At 40.0% G+C, this 21,649-nt stretch overlaps 1 protein-coding gene across 6 annotated transcripts in view; it reads right to left on the reverse strand.

The window, feature by feature from the left end:
* Nucleotides 1–21,649, reverse strand: part of trak1a (trafficking protein, kinesin binding 1a) — a 189,126-nt gene that overhangs the window by 31,076 nt on the left and 136,401 nt on the right. For all 6 annotated transcript variants that reach the window (XM_048613609.1, XM_048613592.1, XM_048613603.1 and 3 more), the window contains 5 exons: nucleotides 15,897–15,973; nucleotides 9,894–10,010; nucleotides 6,968–7,068; nucleotides 5,054–5,162; nucleotides 3,682–3,760 (listed from right to left, as the gene is read on the reverse strand). In XM_048613609.1, the coding sequence (XP_048469566.1) occupies nucleotides 3,682–3,760; nucleotides 5,054–5,162; nucleotides 6,968–7,068; nucleotides 9,894–10,010; nucleotides 15,897–15,973 (483 nt within the window). The remainder of the gene's footprint in view (nucleotides 1–3,681; nucleotides 3,761–5,053; nucleotides 5,163–6,967; nucleotides 7,069–9,893; nucleotides 10,011–15,896; nucleotides 15,974–21,649) is intronic.

Consider the following 21,649-nt stretch of genomic DNA (forward strand, 5'->3'; position numbering starts at 1 on the left):
CTCTTCAGCTGTTGGCCCAGAGAGGCAGGAGCCTCAACAGTGAGCAATAACATGGGAGAAATCTCTCCAGGGGAACTGTTGGGACATGGGAGCTTGTCGTCCTTGCCAGTGACCATCTTTCTGTTGCAGAACACATTCTTCCCCCATTGTTTCAACAGTGCCATTGGAAGGCATCTCCAGTTAGCTGACAGTCTGTTCTGGAGAGATGTTAGAAAGCACTTCTACACAAGAAGTGTGATAGAGGTTTGGAACTCTCTTCCACAAATGGCAGACGATGCAGGATCAGTTGTTAATTTTAAATCTGAGATAGATAAATTTTGTTGAGCAGAGGTATTGAGGGATATGGGCCAAAGGCAGGTATATGGAGTTAGGCCACAGATCAGTCATGATCTCATTAAATGGTGGAGCAGGCTCAAGGGCTCAATGGCCAACTCCTGTTCCTATTCAAATTGCAAGGGTCAGTGAGAGGTTAGCAGGTTCATCCACTATCAGTAAGGTGCTCACAGAATTATCAAATGACCTCTAATTATGCCTTTGGTTGCCCACCATCATCCTAATAATTATGATCTAATAGCCAATCACTCATTAGGAATTGATTAATTCAATGGTTTAATTCATTTAACACAGTAAAACAAAAAAGTCACGAAGCACGTGTTACAGCAATCAACTGATTTGCGTGTGTGCAGCTTGCAGACCCACACAGCAGACTAACTAGTAGAGTCAGAACCAGAAAGGACAATATTTTTCTTTTCTAGACTGCATATTGAAATGAAAGCAGGACTGCTGTTTTGCCGAAATACTAGGAAAGATTTTCAGCTGTGCAAAACAAGGCTACTTTTCTGAACAATTCCTTGACACAGAATAGCAATAAGAGTCTTTGAGTTAAAGAATGACTACATGACGACAGCCCTCTGATGGGATGAGCCACAGTTCGTTACAAAGCTCTAAGTGCAGGACAGCCAGAGACAGTGATAAAAGGTGCGTGATGTGTTACATTTAATATAATTTACATTGGATTTGTGAATTTTGAACTAGTGGCATATGGATTGTGTGTATCCATCAAGGTTGCAATAATTAATTTGAAAGTATTTCTATGGACGTGGTGATTTATTTTAAAACAGTATAATAGAGACTTTCTGGATACTAATGAGCTTTGTTTAGATTGAAAGAATTTACAATTGAACAAAAGAAACAGTTAAGTTCATTAAGCTTTTAGCTGGAAGAATCTGTAAATGTACTTCTGGGCCAAAGGGAAACCTCCATCAAGTTTGGGTTAAAAAAAACGCTTGAATTTCAGTTTGGGTAGCTTTGCAGAAATCGTGGGCGAAGCTGGATAAGTAAAACAGTTGCTGCTGAGAACCAGTTTAGGAACGTTAAGCAATAGGTCATCTCAGTGTAACTTATTTAGTTTATAAATCCAAAACACAAAGCATTTGGTTATAAACCTGAGGGGGTAATTTGAAGCTGAGAAAGTCTAATCTCAGTTGTAAGAAATCTCCAGAAAGAGGCTATCAGATTCTCACGGTGGGTAAGTGAAAGCACTGTTAAATTAAGCCTTACAGATGTGGAAAGGAAGTGAATTCTCTCTGGTGGGAGTACTGCAAAGGAGTGCTTTTGGGATTAATCGGATTGTATTTTACCATGTGTTTCAAAATCTATATATTTAATGTTATATGTAAATAATTTGCTTTATTATTTTATCTTCATTTCCATTGCATAATAAACTTCTCTTATTGTTAAATCCAAATCTGCAAACGTGCACGTTTGCATTTCAGTGAAAGACTATCTCCTTAAATCAAAAACATGATCTACCAAGCCAGATTTCAATATGGGATCAAACTTGTCCAATAATGACATCAGCTGGGATCATAACAACATCCAGGGCCTCTGTAATGAACACCTCCCTCTTCTACCCTCTCTCCATATTGGTGAAGAGACAGTGAAGAACAATCACTTTACAGGCAACAGCATGTCACTAGTTCCAAAAATTAAAACAAAATGACAGAGACAAATTAACACATGACTAAAATTTGGACTTGTGATCTTTGAAATTTTGTTCACTCTGCCTGTTTTCTTTCTCCACCCATACAACGTATTGAACTGTTTGTCTTTGTCTATCTTAATTGTCAGAGAAAGTGGGGGGGTGGTTTTTTTTAAAAAAGGGGGATATAGTTTAAGTTGCATAGAAATAAATTAGGAATCTATTCTTTTCTCTGCCATTCGTTAAAGTCAAATGTGTTACAATAAAGAGTTATCTTTTGTTAATGACTAAACTTGGTGTGAATTACTTTTGCACCTGAAGACCAATCAGGCAAATTGGTCATCTTGGTAAACTCATCGAGATCTTAGATATTTTGCAACAGTTTGTGGATCAAGCAGCAAGATTATCAGTGCATTTTCCCAGTTATGACTTAATATTGTACACACAGCACAGGGTTCCAAAAGGTGAGCTCTCTTCAAGACAAGGTATGTGTACAGCATCCATCTGTTTCAGTCAAGCAGTCCATCAACTTCCAATATTGCCATCTGTAAAATGCCCAAAAGGGGAAAGACCACATGAGGAAGCCAATCAGGATTGGCTCCCCACAATTTTTGCTGTATCCCCCTTCCACCTTCCACCTTCTATCCAACCCTCCAAGGGCCAGTAAAAGTCAGCTCCATATTTCAGTATAAGACATTCATTTGGCAAGAGAAAGGGTGACTGGTGAAGACCAGAGATGGAAGGGAATTACTATGTTTATTAAACCATTGTGTTAACTTTAAATTTGTACATGATAAAAGGCAAACTGCTCAAGGCAAACGATAGGCTAGTTTGGAAAGTTTTAGGTCTTGACATTAATGTTTTTTTTTCCTATTTTATTTCAAACTTTGAAGATGATTGTAAATTGCAACAGTGGAAGACAAAAAGTGAACTGTGTATTATGGTTCGTAGAACTGAAAGATGTATGATATTAACTATTCAAACAAAAACAACTTTTGCTTAATTATTTCACTTACAGCTTGTTTCTATTACCAGGGAAAACCTTGCAACAAATGAGCCTAAATCCAAATTCCTCTAAGCTCAATGACCTACTACTGGTCTAGGCACTGCACGGCCTCAATTTTAGAAACCATCTCATTTTTAAATCCCTTTGTGGTTTTGCCTTACCTTTTCACCATAGCTTCCTCCAACACAAACCTTCTGAAATCTTGGCACATCCCTGTTCTCCTCACTCCACAGCTGGCAGCTCTACCATCAGATGTCATGACCCTATGCCTCCCGAAACCGGTCAAGGCATACTTTAAGCCTCCCAATGAAACCTACCTGTTTGACCTAGATTTTGGAAACTACCTAGTATCTCCCACGTAAAGTGGAATCATTCTTTGCCTGATGATTAATGACTTCAGTAACTATGGTGGAATGTTTTATGACTTTAGAGGTGTGTTAAAAACACAAGCTGTTGTTGAAAAGCTTGCATTCTTCATATATTGCAGAACCTCCATAGCGATTAACTCGACATCAAAAGATTTGAAGTTGAATAATACATTGCTTTTGATTTTAAGCTTGACCTTTTGATTTCAAAATCATCTGGATGCAAGTAACCATAAAAATCTACTGCATTTAAAAGTATTGTAGTTGAGTAATGCACAGTGCAGAGGAATGACTCATTTTGCAGGACTCTCCTGGTACTTGAAACATACTTAGCTCCTTCACACAGTCATTGACAAGCTGCTGCTCCTTCTCTTCATATGAAATGGTCTCGGTCTGCAGATGACAAGTCTGAATGTCAAGATAAAAATGTATTGCATTACAATACAGGTAACAGTTCCACAAAAAAGTTACAGTAACTAATAATTAATTTTTAAAAATTAATGTGTTTTGGGATGCATCATAGAAGATTAAATATCCAACCTTGGCTCTACATTATGTGACAGTGGAGAAATACTATAAATACAATTAGCAATACATCTCTTCTGACCAATAGAAGGTTACTAAATAGATTACTGCACAGGTTCCTAAACATTAATCTGCGTATGTCCACAACTAGCAACAAAAGTCCCTTTTAGACTGTGGAGTAAAGGGTTAACTACCAGTTTTATTCTAATAATAATTCCTTACACATGTGCTTAGCAGTCTGTCATGATAAAACCAATTCACATTGAATGGTACCAGAAAGCAAAGTGTTCCAGAGATGTTGCCCCTCACTCTCTCCCTTATATAGTCTATACACTCAATAAAAGGTATTGAAGTTCACAGACAAGGGTATAGAATACGGTCTATCAACAAGCCAGTCATGATCTTATCGAATTGACAACCACAGATGCATGATATTACCTACTGCTATGGACTCTGTGGCCAAGATAAAAAGCGTGGATTCTGCAAATACAAGTTCCCTCGGATGACAGAGAACTGGTTCTATTTACATGTACAGGCATTGATACTTCAGCTGGGATGGATCAGTTTTTATTGCAGATATTCTAGCATTGGTATTGTGTTCCACTTTGATATGCTATAGGAACTTGGCATCAAAACTGTTGAAACGTTATGTATCAATTTATGAACACTTCACACGCCAAGCTACTGTTCTACAATTCAATGTACCTATACCGATGCAGGAAGTACCCAATCTGACTGGCCAAGCAGAAGAATAGATAGATTTAGTGTGGGAGCTAACAATTAATTTCTCCACGGGGGATTAGAATCATTAGGTGGTTGTTATTGATTGGCACAGGCACGATGGGCTGAAGGGCCTTTAGCTGTGCCACAGACGTCTGATGATTCTACAATTCTAAGCCGGGGAGAATGAATGGAATTAGACTGAACCACAAGGAACTTTTGTTGACTAGTAAAATAAAGCTATTTTGGATTTCTCATGATTCCAAACAGGGGCGAATAGAGGCACACTAGAGCATTAAGCATGGCCACTGCAATTCTGACTGTAACTATCATCAACTATAATCCCAGCAGCATGAGAGATTAATAAGAAAGAAAAATACAAATGCAGACATCACTCAATAATATTTTCATTTGGCTTTGATTTGAATAGGAGTAGAAAACTGATATTTTTTTTACCTCTGTTCTTAAAACAACATTTTCTTCTTCTAGATCCTTCAGCTTCTTTTGAAGAGAATCCAAATGAAAATAATTCTGTACAGATGAGGTAGACTCAATCCGTCTCAACCTGAGGGCATATCAAACCAAAATCCTCAAATCATTTTGTGTTCATTTGTTCATAACAAAGGTTTTAGTCAGTTACAAAATCAGCCCCAGAAGGAATAAACCACAATTATGCTTCTGTTGTTAATACTTAGAAAAATGCAACTTGTGACAATTTAAAATTTTATGGAAATATCTTTACAAAATACCATTCGATCATATGGAACTTGAGGACTGCTAGAAAAAAAAAGACTTTTTTTTTAACCTTCCAATCAGTCTTGCAAATTGTCCTGAGTGCAAGCCAAAGAGCTTCAACAAATTGTGCTTTTTTACCCCCAAATAATGCTAAGTCCCATAATTTTCCATAAAACCGAAACCACATGTAATGAGTTTTACTGACATCCAACTACTTTTTTTTCCAAAATATATTTCACACGATGTGGCATCACTGGCAACAAGACCATAAGATGTAGGAGCTGAATTATGCCATTTGGCCAATCCCTCCAACACCCAATGAGATTATGTTGATCTGTTAATCTTCAAATCCACTTTCCTGCCTTTCCCTTTAATCCTTAACCTAGTGAAAATCGGTCCAGTTCAGCCTTGAATAAACATAACGACACAGCCTTGGCAGTCCTCTTGCAGCAAAGATTTTCTATCCTTTGACAGAAGAAATTCCTTATCACTGTCTTAAACGGACAACCTCTTATCCTGAGATTATGCCCTCCGGTTTTAGACTGTTCCGCAAGGAGAATTACTTTTCCACACCTACCCTATCAAACCACCACAGAATCTCTCATTCTTCTAAATTCTAATGCGTATAGGGCCAACCTACTCAACGTTTCCTCATAGTTATTACCTGCCTAGTGAACCTTCTCTGACTGCCTCCAATGCTGGTACACCTTTTCATAGAGACAGTTCACAGTATTCCAACTGTGGGTTGGCTAGCACAATGTGTAGCAAAACCTCTCTACTTTCATACTCCATCCTTTTGAAATGAAAGCCATCACTCCATTTACTATCCCTAACAGCTGTGCAGAAGGTAGTGGTAAACTGCCTTCACGCGCATTGTTGTAAAATAGGGCAAAATATCTTAGTGAAAACAATTTCTGTGTGTCAGTTTGGCACAAGGAATGGCAGAATTTTATTGGGGAATTTCCCAGCCTTTGATCACACTTAACTCAACAAATTGAGGTCATTGTCACAAAACCACATATTACAGACCAACAATTCTACACCACTACCCTGCAGGCAACCTCTGAAGAGAGCAAAAGAATTCACATTTCAAGTCTAGTCTAATTCTTCTGAGAAACTGGAAGGAAAAATAATACAACAGCCACCAATGCAGCTCAAAAATGCCTTCACTTGCTATTCTTCTCATGAGCAGCTTGGCATTTCCAGCATCTTACATATTTATTATTTGGAATAGTTGGAGTGTCACTGTCAGTACTATCAGAGTTATAACTTTAATTGCTTGTTGCTCTTGTTTAATCCATTCATGGGATGAATATGTCACTGGCTGGGTCAACATTTATTTCCCATCTTTAATTACCCTCAAGTGGTGGTGAGCTGTCTTCTTGATCCATTGCAGTCCATTTTATATTAATGTTAAAGTGACTATTTCCTGGCATCAAAAGAAAAATGTCTAATGTCTGAATTAAAGAATTTTTTTTTTTTTTTTAAATTTCAGGCACAAGTACCCATGATATTAAAAACAAAATTCACCAGTGCTCCTTGCAGATATTTATTGATAATTTCTATTGTTCAGGCATGCTGGTTCAGGGACATTTCTGAATGGCATTATTTGACAGGACTGAGTAGAACACTTACGGTGTGGAGGAAGTGGAGTCACTCTCACTTTCTTCTGCCGCATTAGTGTAGAATTGTAGTAACTCATCTTTCATAGCCAGCTCATGACGGAGTTGAGACACCTGGTCAGTAGCAGAAATGGAGCGGGGTATGAGAGGAGGAAAACAAAAAGTGAACTGTTGAGAACAGAAAGAACACGGAGCAAAGGAAAAAAAGATACCATAACCAGCACATCACAAAAACTAAATGCTGCAGATTTTGGAAATGTGAACTGAAAAGAAAAATATTAGAGAAACTCAGCAGATCTGGCAACCTCTATGAAGAGAGCAAAATAATTTATATCTCAAGTCCAGTCTAATTCTTCTGAGAAACTGGAAGGAAAACTAATACAACAGCCATCAGTGCAGCTCCAAACTGCCTTCACTTGCTATTCTTCTCACCAGCAGCTTGGCATTTCCAGCATTTTATGTATTTATAATTTGGAATAGTTGGGATAATCACTTGGAATGCCAAATGGCAGCTGGTACATGTACAGATGAAGGGTAGAGACATTAGCTGGCCTTCAGGAATTTTCTACACATGTATTGCTTACATCACATGTCTTGTTTACTGTGTCACCACAGCACATAGGCAGATTGCTCCACCTTATCTCAGATTCTAGTTTTATTATAAATAGCACTACTTTTCTATTTCTCCAGCTTCTATAAGAATGAATCTTACATATTGCATCATTAAACAGTACTTCGGTGCCATCTCAGGTGCACATTATATAGAGAATGCAACGATGCTGCAGCTTGTACGATAAATAGCATGACTTAGCCGATGTCCCATTTTGTTATTGCTACCCAAGATGCTGTCCCAGTTAGTTAATCAGCCATCAGTTGCTGCTCCATCCTTTGATCTAGACATTGCGCTGCAAAGCTGTGTTCCTGCTTGTTCGCACTTGTTGCTCCATCTGGTTATGGTGTATATGAGAAATGTAGCTAGTAAGCAAGAGGGTTAATCAGGGGCAAGTGGGAAATGCGGTTGAGGTAATAATCAGGTCAGCCATGATCTTATTAGACAGTGAAGCTGGTCTAAGGGGGCAAAAGGCCCACTCTTACTCCCAACTCATACAAGACCGACTTTGAGATCACTAACTTTGGAGAGCACCTCTAAATCAAGGATTATGAAGTGTGATAACTAAAAAGAAAGGAAAGCCTTTACTTTGTGCTGTTGGTGGTTTCAGGATGGACCATGGAGGAAGCAGCTTTATTCCATTTGAATTCGAGAAAGCTTAGTGTGAAACCAACTCTGAACGCTCTTCAACCTTTGCCCCAGCTTGATATAAAATGTGGTTGTGTGCGCGCGCATATGTTTGTATACACAGCCCTGGAGATCGTGAAAAAGAACGTGGACAACCCAACTTAATATCTAAACTTAAAATTCTTCCTAAAGATGTGAATGGGGGGGGGATGATTTTACAGTCTTACAGGAAATATATCACCATTATTAACACTGATATAATAACTGTGGTAACTATACAATAAAACTTAAATTCAATTGCACCAAGATCTGGCACCCGTCATCTTAGATTCCAAGAAAGCTTATTATCATCGGTAACTTCAACACTTGTGTGAGATCAAATAAAGGGGATCATTAGTAGAAACAGCATGCCAAAGTCTAACACCAACGCCATACAGCTCCTTGGAAACTATACAGAATATCATCACAAACGCACTTTTCAGGTTTCAAGCAAATACAAGATTGTAGGAATTCACCCTTATTCCAAACATTGGAATCTGTTTGATTACATAATAATAGAACAGGAGAAAGACTTGTCTTTCACAATCTTCAGATGCTTTGTAGCCAATATACTACTTTTGGAAGTGTGGTCGCTGTTGTGTGGCAGGACACAGCAAGTTCCTGCAAACAGCAATGTGATAATGACCAGATAACGTTATTATTGTTTTTATTTTTAAAATCACTTGTGGGACATTGGTGTCGCTGGGTGGCCAACATTTATTGCACATCCCTAGCTGTCTTTGAACTGAGTGGCTCACTAAGCCATTTCAGAGGGCAGTTGAGAGTCAACCACATTGCTATGGATCTGGAGTCACATGTAGGCCAGACCAGGTGAGGGTCACTAAAGGACATTAGTGAGCCAGATGGACCTTTCCACCAATCAGCAATAGTTTTCATGATTCTTAATTCCAGATGTGTTTTTTTAATTGAATTCAATTTCCACCATCTGACATGGCAGGATTCAAACCAAGGTGTCCAGAACATTAGCTGAGTTTCTGGATTTATAGGCTAATGATACCACCACTAGGCCATCACCTCTACTAAACATTGTCATGCTGAATCTAAGATTAGTGATAGTCCACTAATTTCAATGCTCTTTTCTAAAGAGTGACCATGGGATTTATGTCCAATTGAGGGGGTAGACTGGACCTCAGGTTAATATCTCATTCAAGAGATGGCACTTCCAAAAAGTGCAGTATTCTCTCAGTACTACACTAGAAGATCAACTGCAACTGAAGGTTTAAGGTAAGGGGCAGAAGGTCGAGAGGAGAGGAGAAATCTTTTCACCCAGAGGTTGGTGGGAATCTGAATCTCACTGCTTGTAGGGGTGATGGAGGCATAAACCCTCAAACATTTAATTAGTATTTAGATGTACACTTGCAATACCAAGGCATACAAGGCAATGAACCAAGTGCTGAAAGTGGGTATAGTATAGTTAGGTGACTGTTTTTGCCAGGCATGGGCATGATGAGCCCAATGGGCTTTAGTGGAGCTGTAAGTGTCTATGACAATGACATTGAAAGTTTCCAATTCTTCAATATCACAAACTATGAAGAGGCATCAAGAGAACTGAAAGCACAACAGGTACAACTAAATCTACCAGATAGCAATAACTTTTTTCCCCTAAAAAGCCATGCAACCATAATGCCCAATATGCACTCACCTCCTCCCTGGCATGTTCCACTTGCTCCTCAAGGTGTTCATTCCTTTCAGTTAGTGTCCTGTTCTTCTTTAGCAGAGACTGACCGATCCGTGCAGCTAACTCTAAATCACGCTCTTTCTGTATGTGGCAACACAAAATTTAAGATTATCCAAATCAGTGCAAGACGAAAAATGTTGACAAAATGTGTTTTTTTTTCAGCAAACCTTAAGTTCTGGACTACCGATTGCCTAATGACAAGCATTTGACAGAGTGGTTCATTAATCTCCAAGCTCGACTCACTCACATCAATGTGTATATGTGTTCAAGTTACCACTGAACAAACACCACATTCCAACTCCAATGATAGAATTAACACCTTCCTCATTACCATACTTTTCAAAGCTTGCAATGAAACTCATGAACTCCATGGGTCTGAGCTTCCTCCTCCCAAAGCAATGCAGTGTCAAAAATACTGAGCAACAGATGTTAATGCATATCTAGAGTAACGGTGGTTCAGTGGTTAGCACTGCTGCCTCACAGCACCAGGAACCTGGGTTTAATTTCACCCTCGGGTGATTGTGCAAACTCCACACATTCTCCTGATGTCTACATGGGTTTCCTCCAGGTGCTCCGGTTCCCTCCCACAGTCCAAAGATTTGCAGGTTAGGTGGATTGGCCATGCTAAATTGTTCATATTGTCCGGATTAGACACGGGAAATGCAGGGTTACGGGGAAAAGGGTAGGGGGATGGGTCTGGGTGGGATGCCTTTTGGAGAGCCGGTGTAGACTTGTTGGGCTGAATGGCCTGTTTCCACACTGTGGGGATTCTATGAATAAGCTCCCACTCCCACTCCTGCTGTATCTACAGATCTCCCCTTGTTTCCTTATGATATGTGATCACCTGTCCAGTTGTTTTCTGGTATAATTTACACAGAACTAAAGGCATAGATTCATGGCACCTGTCTGTCTCAAACGAATTGAGCAAGTCAACAAAGACAATAATACACCTCTGAAAATTAGCATACATGAGAGCAGAGGACGTCACCCTCGCTTCAGGCAACTCAACTATTACGTATGGTTAGCTAAGGAATCAGGTTACAATCTATTCTGTTTATCTTCAATATTAATCACACAATTGATTGTAATAGGTTTCTAATTCTAAGTGGATAATGATACATGATGCACATTGTTCTATTAGCAAGTAATTTGTTTTTGTTAAAGTTACTTTCATTATTGCCAACGTTCTCGCTTTCAATTCTGGAGATGTCAAACCCACTGCCGAGTATGGTCCATTCTTTGATCTCCCATTCCTTGCCCCACGTGGTCATTTTCCTTTTTGCTCATTCTATCCCATGAGCTCTGACAGCAAAATCAGGTTTCTCAAGCACTATAACAGGTGTAATCCTGCCATTCCCTGTAGCATTCATAAGCTAACACTGAAAATAAAAGGGGAACTTGGCAGGAAGCAAGACAGCAAATCTTCTACATTCACTCAGGCCTACACATGCTCAACTAATCAAGAAGGGAGTACCCTCACCCTGAACTGGATAAGTCAGGGAATAGAGGAACATTAGGAGATGCTGCAAGGTGTAGACAAGACAGAGATTAGCCAGGATCTCACTGAATGGTGGAGCAGGTTCGAAGGGCAGAATAGCCTATTCTAAAGGGGGTCAGTTAGCTGGATGGTTGATTTGTGATGCAGTTTAATACTAACAGCACAAGTTCAATTCCCACATCGGCCGAGATTACCATAAAGGACTCTCCTTCTCAACCTCTTTCCCTCCCCCGCGGTGTGGTGACCCTCAGGTTAAACCACCAGCAGTCATCTCTTTCCAAACGAGAGGGCAGCACTATGGTCTGGCTAGACTATGGGAATAAATTTGCCATTTGATATAATCAATTGTGGCAGACCTAAGAAAAATGCAACAGGCAAGCAGGTCCAGCCAGAAGTACAAAGTGGATGATCTATTTGGACTGTTCCCAAGGCTCCCATCATTGTGGATACCAGGAGTGAGCCAATTCAGCTCGTGCCACATAACATTAAACTGTTCAGTAAACTGGGCAGAGCAAAAGTACTCAATCCTGTAGTACTGAAAACCTGTGCACCAGAATTAACCACCGTTGACCCAAGTGGATCCGTGCAGCTATATATTGTCATGATGAGGAAATGTCCCCAGTTACATCTTACTATAACAAAAGGACAAACCTTCCCTGGTCAATGCATACCCTTTCCACCTCCTCTGAACTACCTGAAGTGGTATTAGGAGTCATTAAGAGACTAATAATTCAGGCCGAGTCCACCAGATTTACTAAACTGGACCTTGATAGAACCTTGCCCGGATTTACACTTGGCTACAGTTAGATACTGTAAAGACCGAAGCAGTTGCTTCCATCTCTGCTTCAAACTCTATCCTTCTCCCTGGCAACAACCTGAGATGAAGTCAGGCTGTTTGCAACTTTGGTACCACATGTGATCCTGAGATGAGCTTCTAATCTTTCGTCCACACCATCAGCAAAACCGTGTATTCCAACCTTCACAAAACCATGCTGGCTACTCAAACCCTTATTTGTGCCTAGGTTTCTTCCAGATTTGACGACTGTAAAGCACTCCTGGCTGGTCCCCATATTCCCTAAACTTGAAGCCAGTCAAATCTCTATTGACCACATCTTAAACATGTAGCCAGTCTCATTCCCTATCACCTGAAATACAAGGGGGCATAGGTTTAAGGTGAGAGGGAAGAAGTTTAAAAGGAGATGTGCAAGAAAAGATATTTTTTTAAAGACACAGAGGTGCCTGGAACGTATTGCCGGGGAGGTGGTAGAAGCAGACACATTAGCAAAGTTTAAGAGGCATTTAGACAGGCACATGAACAGGCAGGGAGTAGAGCAATATGGGCCACGTGCAGGCAGATGGGATTACTTTAGAATGTCATTATGGTCAGCACAGATGTGGCAGACAGAAGAGCCTGTTACTGTGCTGTACTGTTCTATACTCTAAGTTCTATGTTCCTGTGCCCACTAAGGTACATTGGCTCCCGGTCATATAACATCTTTAGTTTTAAACTCATCTTTGGTTATAATTTTCAGCCCCCATCGGCTCCCCCCATCCTTATTTCCATAACTTCCTCTGGCCCTACACACCTCTGAAATCTCCACATTCCTTTAATTCCAGCCTCTCACAAATTCAGTTCTAATTTCTTCACCACCACAGGCGGTGAGCCGCAAGTTCTGGAATTCCCTCCTTCTACCTCTCCACCTCACTTACCTCCTTTAATGGCAGAATTGCTATGGTGCTGGAGGAAGCCATTCGGTCCATCGAGCCTGGCTCCAGATCAAAGAACCAGTGCAATCTCCTGCCTTTTTCCCTTATCTCTGCACACCATTTCTAATCAAATCATCATCCAATGCCTCTCTCAAATGTCTCAATAAGACCTGCCTCTAACACATTTCCAGGCAATGCATTCTATACTCAAGACACTTTTTTTAAAAAGCTTTTGTTGACTAAATGTTTAGTCCTCTGACATAATATCTCCTTTACATGGTTCAGTGGTGTACTTTGCTTTACAACTCTCTGGGAAACACCTTGGGAGGTTTCATTACTTTACAGGTGCGTTATAACTCTAAGTTGTCATTGGTGCAAAGATAGTCAAGGCTTCCAGAGGCCAAATATGCAGCCTCAGGTCATTGGAGAAGTTCTTTATGGCAGGATTCCTATAAGCAAACTGTTTGAAGGCTTGTTAAGAAAAGAGTCTAATTGAGATTTTCAAACACAAATGCTTTAATGATAAAATGAAAGTGAAATATCAAAAATCTTACTGTGAGAAGTCACATTTGGCATTATTCTAATTCAATGTTGCAATAATTATGACAAAAAATATATTTTCAAAGGAGGATAAACAACGAGCACAGCACATTAACAGGAGGAAACAAGAGTAAACGGTACAATTAACTGAATCTCCTTCTCTGTGAAGTCAAAGGCATCAGATAAATAAGATCCCCAAACGCTGATACTCTTGAGTGTGTTTGCTGGGCACATTCCAGATCCTTGGCACAATAAAAAGGGAAACTCCATTTCAGTAGTTTGCTTTGCCTTCAATTGCCCCACCATTCCAGTCATCTGCTGCCAATTGCCACAATGACTTTGAAAACAACATTGTTTAAGCTACAGGGCAGAATGACCATCCTAGCTTGAGCAATGTTTGTAGCACATGTACCCTTGATGCATCCCCCCACCCCAAAGAGAAAAGTCCATTTGGATTTCTGACTTCAACCGTTTCTCTGGCACAGTATTGTATGAGCACTTTCTTTTCAAAAGAGCGAGCTCATACAATAACAGAAGTCTAATCACCTACTTCACATAACCAAAATAAGGAAGCTTGTTTTCCTACACAGCATATAAACATATCCATTTATAGTCGTGTCGGTGTTGTGTGATTGTCAAATTGCAATGCACTTCACTAATTACATACCAGCTAAATTCCAACATTGGGGTTTGCAAGCCACAATATGAAAAAACCTTTTTTAACCACTATGAAAGTTAACCAATCCTTCACACAAGCATGCCTACACTTCCCTGCCTTCATTCTTCTCTCTTCTTCTACCTCTCACCCTGCAGCTCCCGCTGGAATTCCAACACAAGAATATCTTGTCGAGCTTGTGCTGTACACTGTCCAATCAGCACAAACCTCTCCCCTGAATCTCTAACCAGATTCTATAAAGCACAAAATCCAGCCACTCCCTCCCATTAGCAATGCACCAGGAAACACCTATATATGGCGTGTCGCAGTTCAGCTGCAGTTTCAATTGCCATATCAGTGTTGTAGTCCAGAGTTAAAGATAATGCTGGAAGAGGCTCCAATGTTCTTCACATCACATGGCGCATGTGTTGGTAGTATTTGCAGGTTGACACACAAACTGTTTGGCCGTGTCCTGAAACCACATACCTTGGCCATCAGATCCTGGAGGGTGACTTAAACCCGGTTCTTCTGGGTCAGTGGCATGGACAGTACCCACTGTAATCACAAGACTCTGATTTGATTTATTATTGTCATGTGTGCAGAGGTACAGTAAAAAGTGTGGTCTTGTGTGTTTTACAGGCAGATCATACTATACAAGTGCATCACGGTGACAGAAGAGAGAGTGCAGGATACTGTGTTACAGCTGCTGAAAAGGTGCAGAGAGAGATCAACATTAATGTTAAAGAGGTCCATTCAAAAGTCTGATAACAGTGGGGAAGAAGCTATTGAAACTGTTCATTCGTGCATACTAACTTTAAAATCTTCTGCCTGACAGAAGTGTGTGGAAAAGAATGTAATAGTGGGAGGGGTCTTTGATTGCTTTCCTGGTGCAGCGGGAAATATAGTTCGAGTCAATCGATGGGAGGCTGGTTACCACACGAAAATCACTGCTTTGAACTCGACCAAGTCGTTACTACCGAATCTCAGTTTCTACTATGACATTAAGACACTAATTGCACTCTTTACTGCATACTTGCTTTTATGCAACTCAGGATTACTGCTTCTCTTTTCATTTCATTGTGAATAGTCAAATTTTGAAATTGAATCCTTAAGTTTTTGTGACATTTTCAGTGATGAGGCAGCACCGTAGCTCAGCAGTTAGCACTGCTGCCGCACAGCGCCAGGGACCCAGGTTCGATTCCAGCCTTGGACGACCGTCTGTGTGGAGGTTGCACACACTCCCCGTGTCTGCATGGGTGCTCCGGTTTCCTCCCACATTCCAAAGATGTGCAGGTTAGGTGGATTGGCCATGCTAACTTGCCCGTAGTGTCCAGGGGATGTGCAGGCTAGGTGTTACAGGCATAGGACAGGTGGGTGGGATGCTCGTTGGAGGGTCATTGTGAACCCGAGGGACCGAATAGCCTGCTTCCACGCTGTAGGGCTTTAGGAGGCATAGTAGTAATTAATTTTCAGCTTTGAAGCAGCTCACATTAAAAATGAATGAATCTTGGCGTTTTTGCTTTGATTGAACCTTTTTTCAAAAAAAAAAAAAAAAAAAAGCGCTTACCTCTTCTAGCAGGCGGGTGACAGCATCTATATCATTGTATGTTTTAGTCATCTGGCCCACTCTTTCAGCACATAGAACTGCAAAAGGACAGAGATTTACAACTTTAACCACTGGCACAGAACCGTAAAATTTGGCCAGCATGCAAATGTAACACGTTTAACAGAGTTAATTGTTTCTTGAATTGCAGTTTAAAAGCACGAATTACAGTCTGATGAAACAAGAAAATTAAAACGTTTGCTTGATTATTTCAAAACATGAATTCAAGAACAAAGTGAACCATTGGCTCAAATAAATAAAAAAAGAAGTGAACCACATACTACAGTCATGGAAAATCTTTAGAGAACGATTCTTTGAATCAGACATTTAACACGGTTTAACACTGCCTGGAGGAAATAAAAAGGAAAAAATAGGTTCCAGTCCATTAATCAGTTTATTTGAGTTCACAAATGATGCAGAATTACAGACTCTCTCACAGCTCAAAATCATGAAACCACTTGAGTGAAGCTTGTAAATGATAGTCTGACATGGTCAAAATTGGTGGTGTTCATCAAGTATACAATTGCCACAGTTGCCCAGAAACAGGACACTAATTTAGAACTCCATTTCAATAATACCACATTGCTTCCAAGAGCTGGATATTTCAGAATGCAAGAGAGAAAAGGAAGAAGATGGATGCTGCCAGAAGTCTCTTATAAAAGGTAACATAGGATATCAGATGAAATATGAAAGGCCTTGCTTACATTCTTCTGAAATCCTCACAGTGTACACAAATAAGAAAGAAAATACTGGCAGCAAATAATCTGACAGTAAAATGCTACTGTTTGTGAAAGTCTGATAGAAAGGATAGCCTGTTATCAGGCTCTTCAAAAGAAGCAAAATATTGTAGATCAAAAATAAGACAGCATGAAAAACAATTCAAAATATTTAATTATCCAACAGTGGCTGCTATTATAAACAAACAACAAACTGTTTGACATGATTATTTTGTTTTCCATAATGACTATTAAACTTGTCTGTATTAAATAAAGCTCTGATTCCACATTAAAAAGCATGATGTAGATCATTGTGAAAAATTTGATAACTTAGAAACCATTAAATCGTAAACCTGACAAGCCATTCACAGTGACCTATATACTATCAGGCTTCCAACATGTTAAATTAGGTCACTAAAATATCTATACTAGGAATCCCTTTATCCACATCCGAGGAAGCACACTGCACATGAGCTGGAGAACGCAGAAAATCTTCTGGCTAAAACATCTCCGTTGATAAAGTACCTCCAGTGATCAAACAAGCCTCCCTCAACTCTCACTCCTCACTTCCCTTCCTCAACATCTGTTTCTATTTCTGGGGATAGGCTGGCCACCAACTCCCAGTTACCTGGACTGAGCATTCTCAACCACCTGCTTCCAGAAAGGACTCTATTCCATTCTCTCAGTTTCTGTGTCTCCATTTGGTCCAATTATGTTACCTTCCACAGGAAGGCCTCAGAAATATCCACCTTTCTTCTCAACCAGATGAAGCAGCAATTTACTCGTACTTCACTCAGTCTAGTCGACTGTATTCAATGCTCACAATGCGGTCTCTTCTACACTGAAGTGACGAAACACAGACTGGGTGACCTCCAAGGTTCTGGTAACCTGCCATTTTAACACACCAGTATTCCCTGGCCAACGTCCGTGTCTCAGGCTTGTTGTAGTGCTCCAGCACAAGCTAGAAGAACAGCATTTCATTTTCCACTCGAGACCCTGCAGCCTCTAGGCTCAATATCCAGTTCAATAATTTTAGAGCCTGAACATCTGATTCCACGTCCTTTACTGGGCCCCATACCCCAAGCCCAGTCACGACATGGGCTACTTTCAGCACAGCCAACCCATTTTCACCTACTCATTGTCCCCATTATCAGCTTTTCTTCATCCCTAGCTTACTACCAATCATCCCCTTGTTTGCAGAACTTACTTTCTCTGCCTGTCTGTCACTCTCTCTGGGCTCCATCTCCACCTGTCTGCTCTCATCACCACTGCCAATCACCCACCCTGCCACCTCATCCGCCTGTCAATTCTGAAGGGTCACTGGACGAGAAACATTAACCCTGCTCTCTCTCCGCAGATGTTACCAGAACTGCTGAATTTCTCCAGCAATTTCTGGTCTTTGTAATTGAGAAACACCTTTGCACTTGGTCTGAGATATAGCAAACAAATTGGTGTATCTCCCTTTTAAAGTAATTATTGGATTTTTTTTTGGAAACTTTGAATTGTAGGAAAAAGTCATCTTCACGACAATTCAAAAAGCTCTTAAGGAATCAAAAAGATCATGACCCATTATAAAAGGTGCAGTGTTTATGTGTTGCAATAAAATATATTGAAAATAACGCTTAAAATTTATCCGACATAGCTGTAAATTTAACTGGTTGTACTGCTGCAAATCAAACAATCATGAACAGTATAAAAATTTTAAAGAGCACTTGAGTTGAAATCCATGTGCGATGAGTCCTTAAAAAGCACTCAGTTGCTTAATGTATGTTCTGTGCTAAAAACCTTTAATGCACCGAAAATCTCAACAGACGTGCAGTAAGATTAATTCTCCAAGTGATTTTTATTAGAAATTGAAAAAAAAGCACCACCACTTCCCAACTATTGACCTTCCAGAATGTTAAACATTTGTGAAAAATGGGTTTTAAAATCATAGGAAATTCACAGCGAAATACAATAGCTTTTCAAGCGATCCAGACTGGAATGCTATCAAATAAATATTGCATTGGTACCACTTGAATCGCCAGTGAATGGATTCTTGGCATAGTCAGAGAGACAGAGACAGTGTGTTTCTGTGTATAATGTTCAGAATTAGGTGCAGCTCAAGAGAGAGAAAGGAAAAGCGATGTTTAAAAAAAATCAGGACAAATCATTTCTTTTGATCTTCAGATAAACATCGAGGACTTGACATCGGATAAGCACTCCTCTTTCAGATTCAACAAAGGCTCGAGGCTTGAATAACAGAATTACAGGAAACCCAATCCTCTAGTGTTGCGTTTCATTATGTACAAGGGAAGGGTGATACTTTTTTTCAGGAGGATGGACAATTCCTAAATTACACACTGAACAATTCTTTTATTTCAACCGAATTAATCAAAATGCCCTTACACTGATTTGAGTGCAAGTTGCAAGTGGAAAATGGTTAAGATTTCAAATTTAACGAGATTTAAATTAGTTGGGAAAGTATTTACAATTTCAAACCATAAAATTTTATTTCTTATGCACTAAAAAGCTGCTATTATATGTGAAACTCACAGTGAGTCAACATCAAATTTAAATCTGCTCAATTTTGGCCAGCAGGGTTTTCACTTTCCTGAATCTCAAGAGTTAACAACACTTGATCAACCCCTGAAAAGCAGAAGTAGTTTTTGCAAATACATTCATAGAACAGTGGCAGCACAATAGGCCATTATTCAGCCTGTTTAACCTGTGCTGGCTCTCTGCAAGAGCAATTTAGCTCATCTTCACTTCCGTCACTCTTTTACCATGCTATTTTCCATGAATTTTTTTCTCCTTTGCCAACTTATCCTTCCAAAAGCCATAACTGAATTTGCTAAATTTTCAGATGCCAACACGCTATAGGTCGTTGTCGTGTCCACTACAGTGATCCGAGATCCATACATTCATTGCCACCAATCCTTATTGGTGTTAGTTTAAGTTATAATACCAAGTGGGATAATGATGTCAACAAGAGGCTCAGTATTTGTGACTAGAAGTAGATGTATTACAATGTGACAGCTGTGTTACATTTGATTGACATGACAGGGACACAAGAGTATTATGTTAGGCCTCAAACTATACTGGAGTGTACTCATTACTATGACTAAAACATTCTGGTACTCAACTTAGAGATAATTGAACAGCTTGAACCCATTGGTTAGCAGCTGACAAAAACAGTTCTTTATATCCTTTTGGGTGGAGCTAATTTTGTGATGTCTCCTTTAGAATAACCCTTCCATTCACGGCCAATAAGTGCAATATACAAGTTAGCCTGTATCTATCGCCCTTATTGGCAGTGCATTCCACATCAGAGCAAAACATAAATGTGAACTCAGATGGAGGAATGTTCAGTCAACCAGTGGAAATGGAAAACTAGTGCATCGAAAAGGAAGTTCACAAGGAATGGAGAAGAGTGCTGTCAGTATGGTGTTTTGAGAGTATTCACATGTGTAGAACTTTAGAATAATTACAGCACAGAAACAGACCATTCAGGCCATTGTGTCTGTGACTGCTCAGTAAACCAGCCACCCATTCTAGTCCCACTTTCCAGTCGGAGCATGGGATTCTCATGTACCGCCCCAAACCTTCTACCAATCCTCTCAAATATGTGCCCCCAGTACTTGACCCCTCCATTAGGGGGAAAAACAGGTCTTTCCTGTCCACTCTATCCAAGCCCTTAGTTATTGTTTACACCTGAATTAAGTCATTCGTCAGCCTTCTCTAAGGAAAACAACCCAGGCTTATCCAATTTTGCCTCCAAGCTGCAATTTTCAAATCCTGGCAGTGTTCTGATACATCATCTCTGCACACTCTAGAACAAGTATGTCCTTCCTGTAATGTGGTACCAGCAATCTCCAGCTATGGCCTAACCAGCGTCTTATATAAAACACAGTGTGGAGCTGGAGGAACACAGCGGGCCAGACAGCATCAGAGCAGGAAAGCTGACGTTTCGGGTCGGGACCCTTCTTCAGAAAGAAGGGTCCTGACCCAAAACGTCAGCTTTTCTGCTCCTCTGATGCTGCCTGGCCTGTTGTGTGCCTCCAGCTCCACACTTATCTCAGACTCCAGCATCGGCAGTTCTTACTGTCTCTCAGCATCTTATTTGGGTCCTACATTAGATTCCTGCTTTTGTATTCAATACCTCACCCAATAATGGAAAGCATTCCACATGCCTTTTTTAACCACATTATCATGGACATTTCCTACAAGGTCTCCAACTTCCTCTATTCCTCCTGTTTATTGTTTATTCCTTTGCTTTGATTGCCCTCCAGGAATACCTAATCCCACACTTCTCTACAGAAGAAGGTATGCAGTTCATTGGTAATTCCCCCAGCACCTGTTCTACAGCCTTAGTTTTACTGGGGGTAAGAAATTAGCTTTAACTAGGAGTCTTCCTATGGTTACGATAACTGAGATCAGATTAACATTCCACAACACTATACAATGAAATGCCAATGAACTGCACCTCTTTCTGACAGGAATCTACTTTTTTTCCAATCCTACCCTAGCAGCAGCTGCCTTTTGTATATGACTAATCAAACTGATTCTGTAGCTCGAGGGGATTACTTGTCACTTTGGAGTTAGCTCTGATTCAGTGGTAAGTGATTGATTAGAATTCAGAAATGGAAAGGCCTTATTTTGTCCACAAGGATGAAAATTTGAATGTGATTCAAGACATGACTAATGTTTTGTCATTATGAAGATTGTAGCTTCCAAACTTATAACTCACCAGCATAACCATTGAAATATCTGTTGCAATAAAGGATCTCAAACAGACATTGCTTACGTGACGACAAACTATGCCATAGTACTCTAATTTATAAATGTTTGTAGCTATTAATTTCCATCATCTACAACAGAAATCCAAGAAACCCAGATTACACCCTTGCACATCAAGTCCAAAACTGCAAGCCGAAAACAAAAAGCATAATGGATAAAGCCCACATGCACATCAATGGGAAACAAAGCGGTCGGTATTATTTATATTGACCATAAATGCCT

Source organism: Rhincodon typus, chromosome 2, assembly GCF_021869965.1.
Source record: "Rhincodon typus isolate 14 chromosome 2, sRhiTyp1.1, whole genome shotgun sequence".
Lineage (NCBI taxonomy): Eukaryota > Metazoa > Chordata > Chondrichthyes > Orectolobiformes > Rhincodontidae > Rhincodon > Rhincodon typus.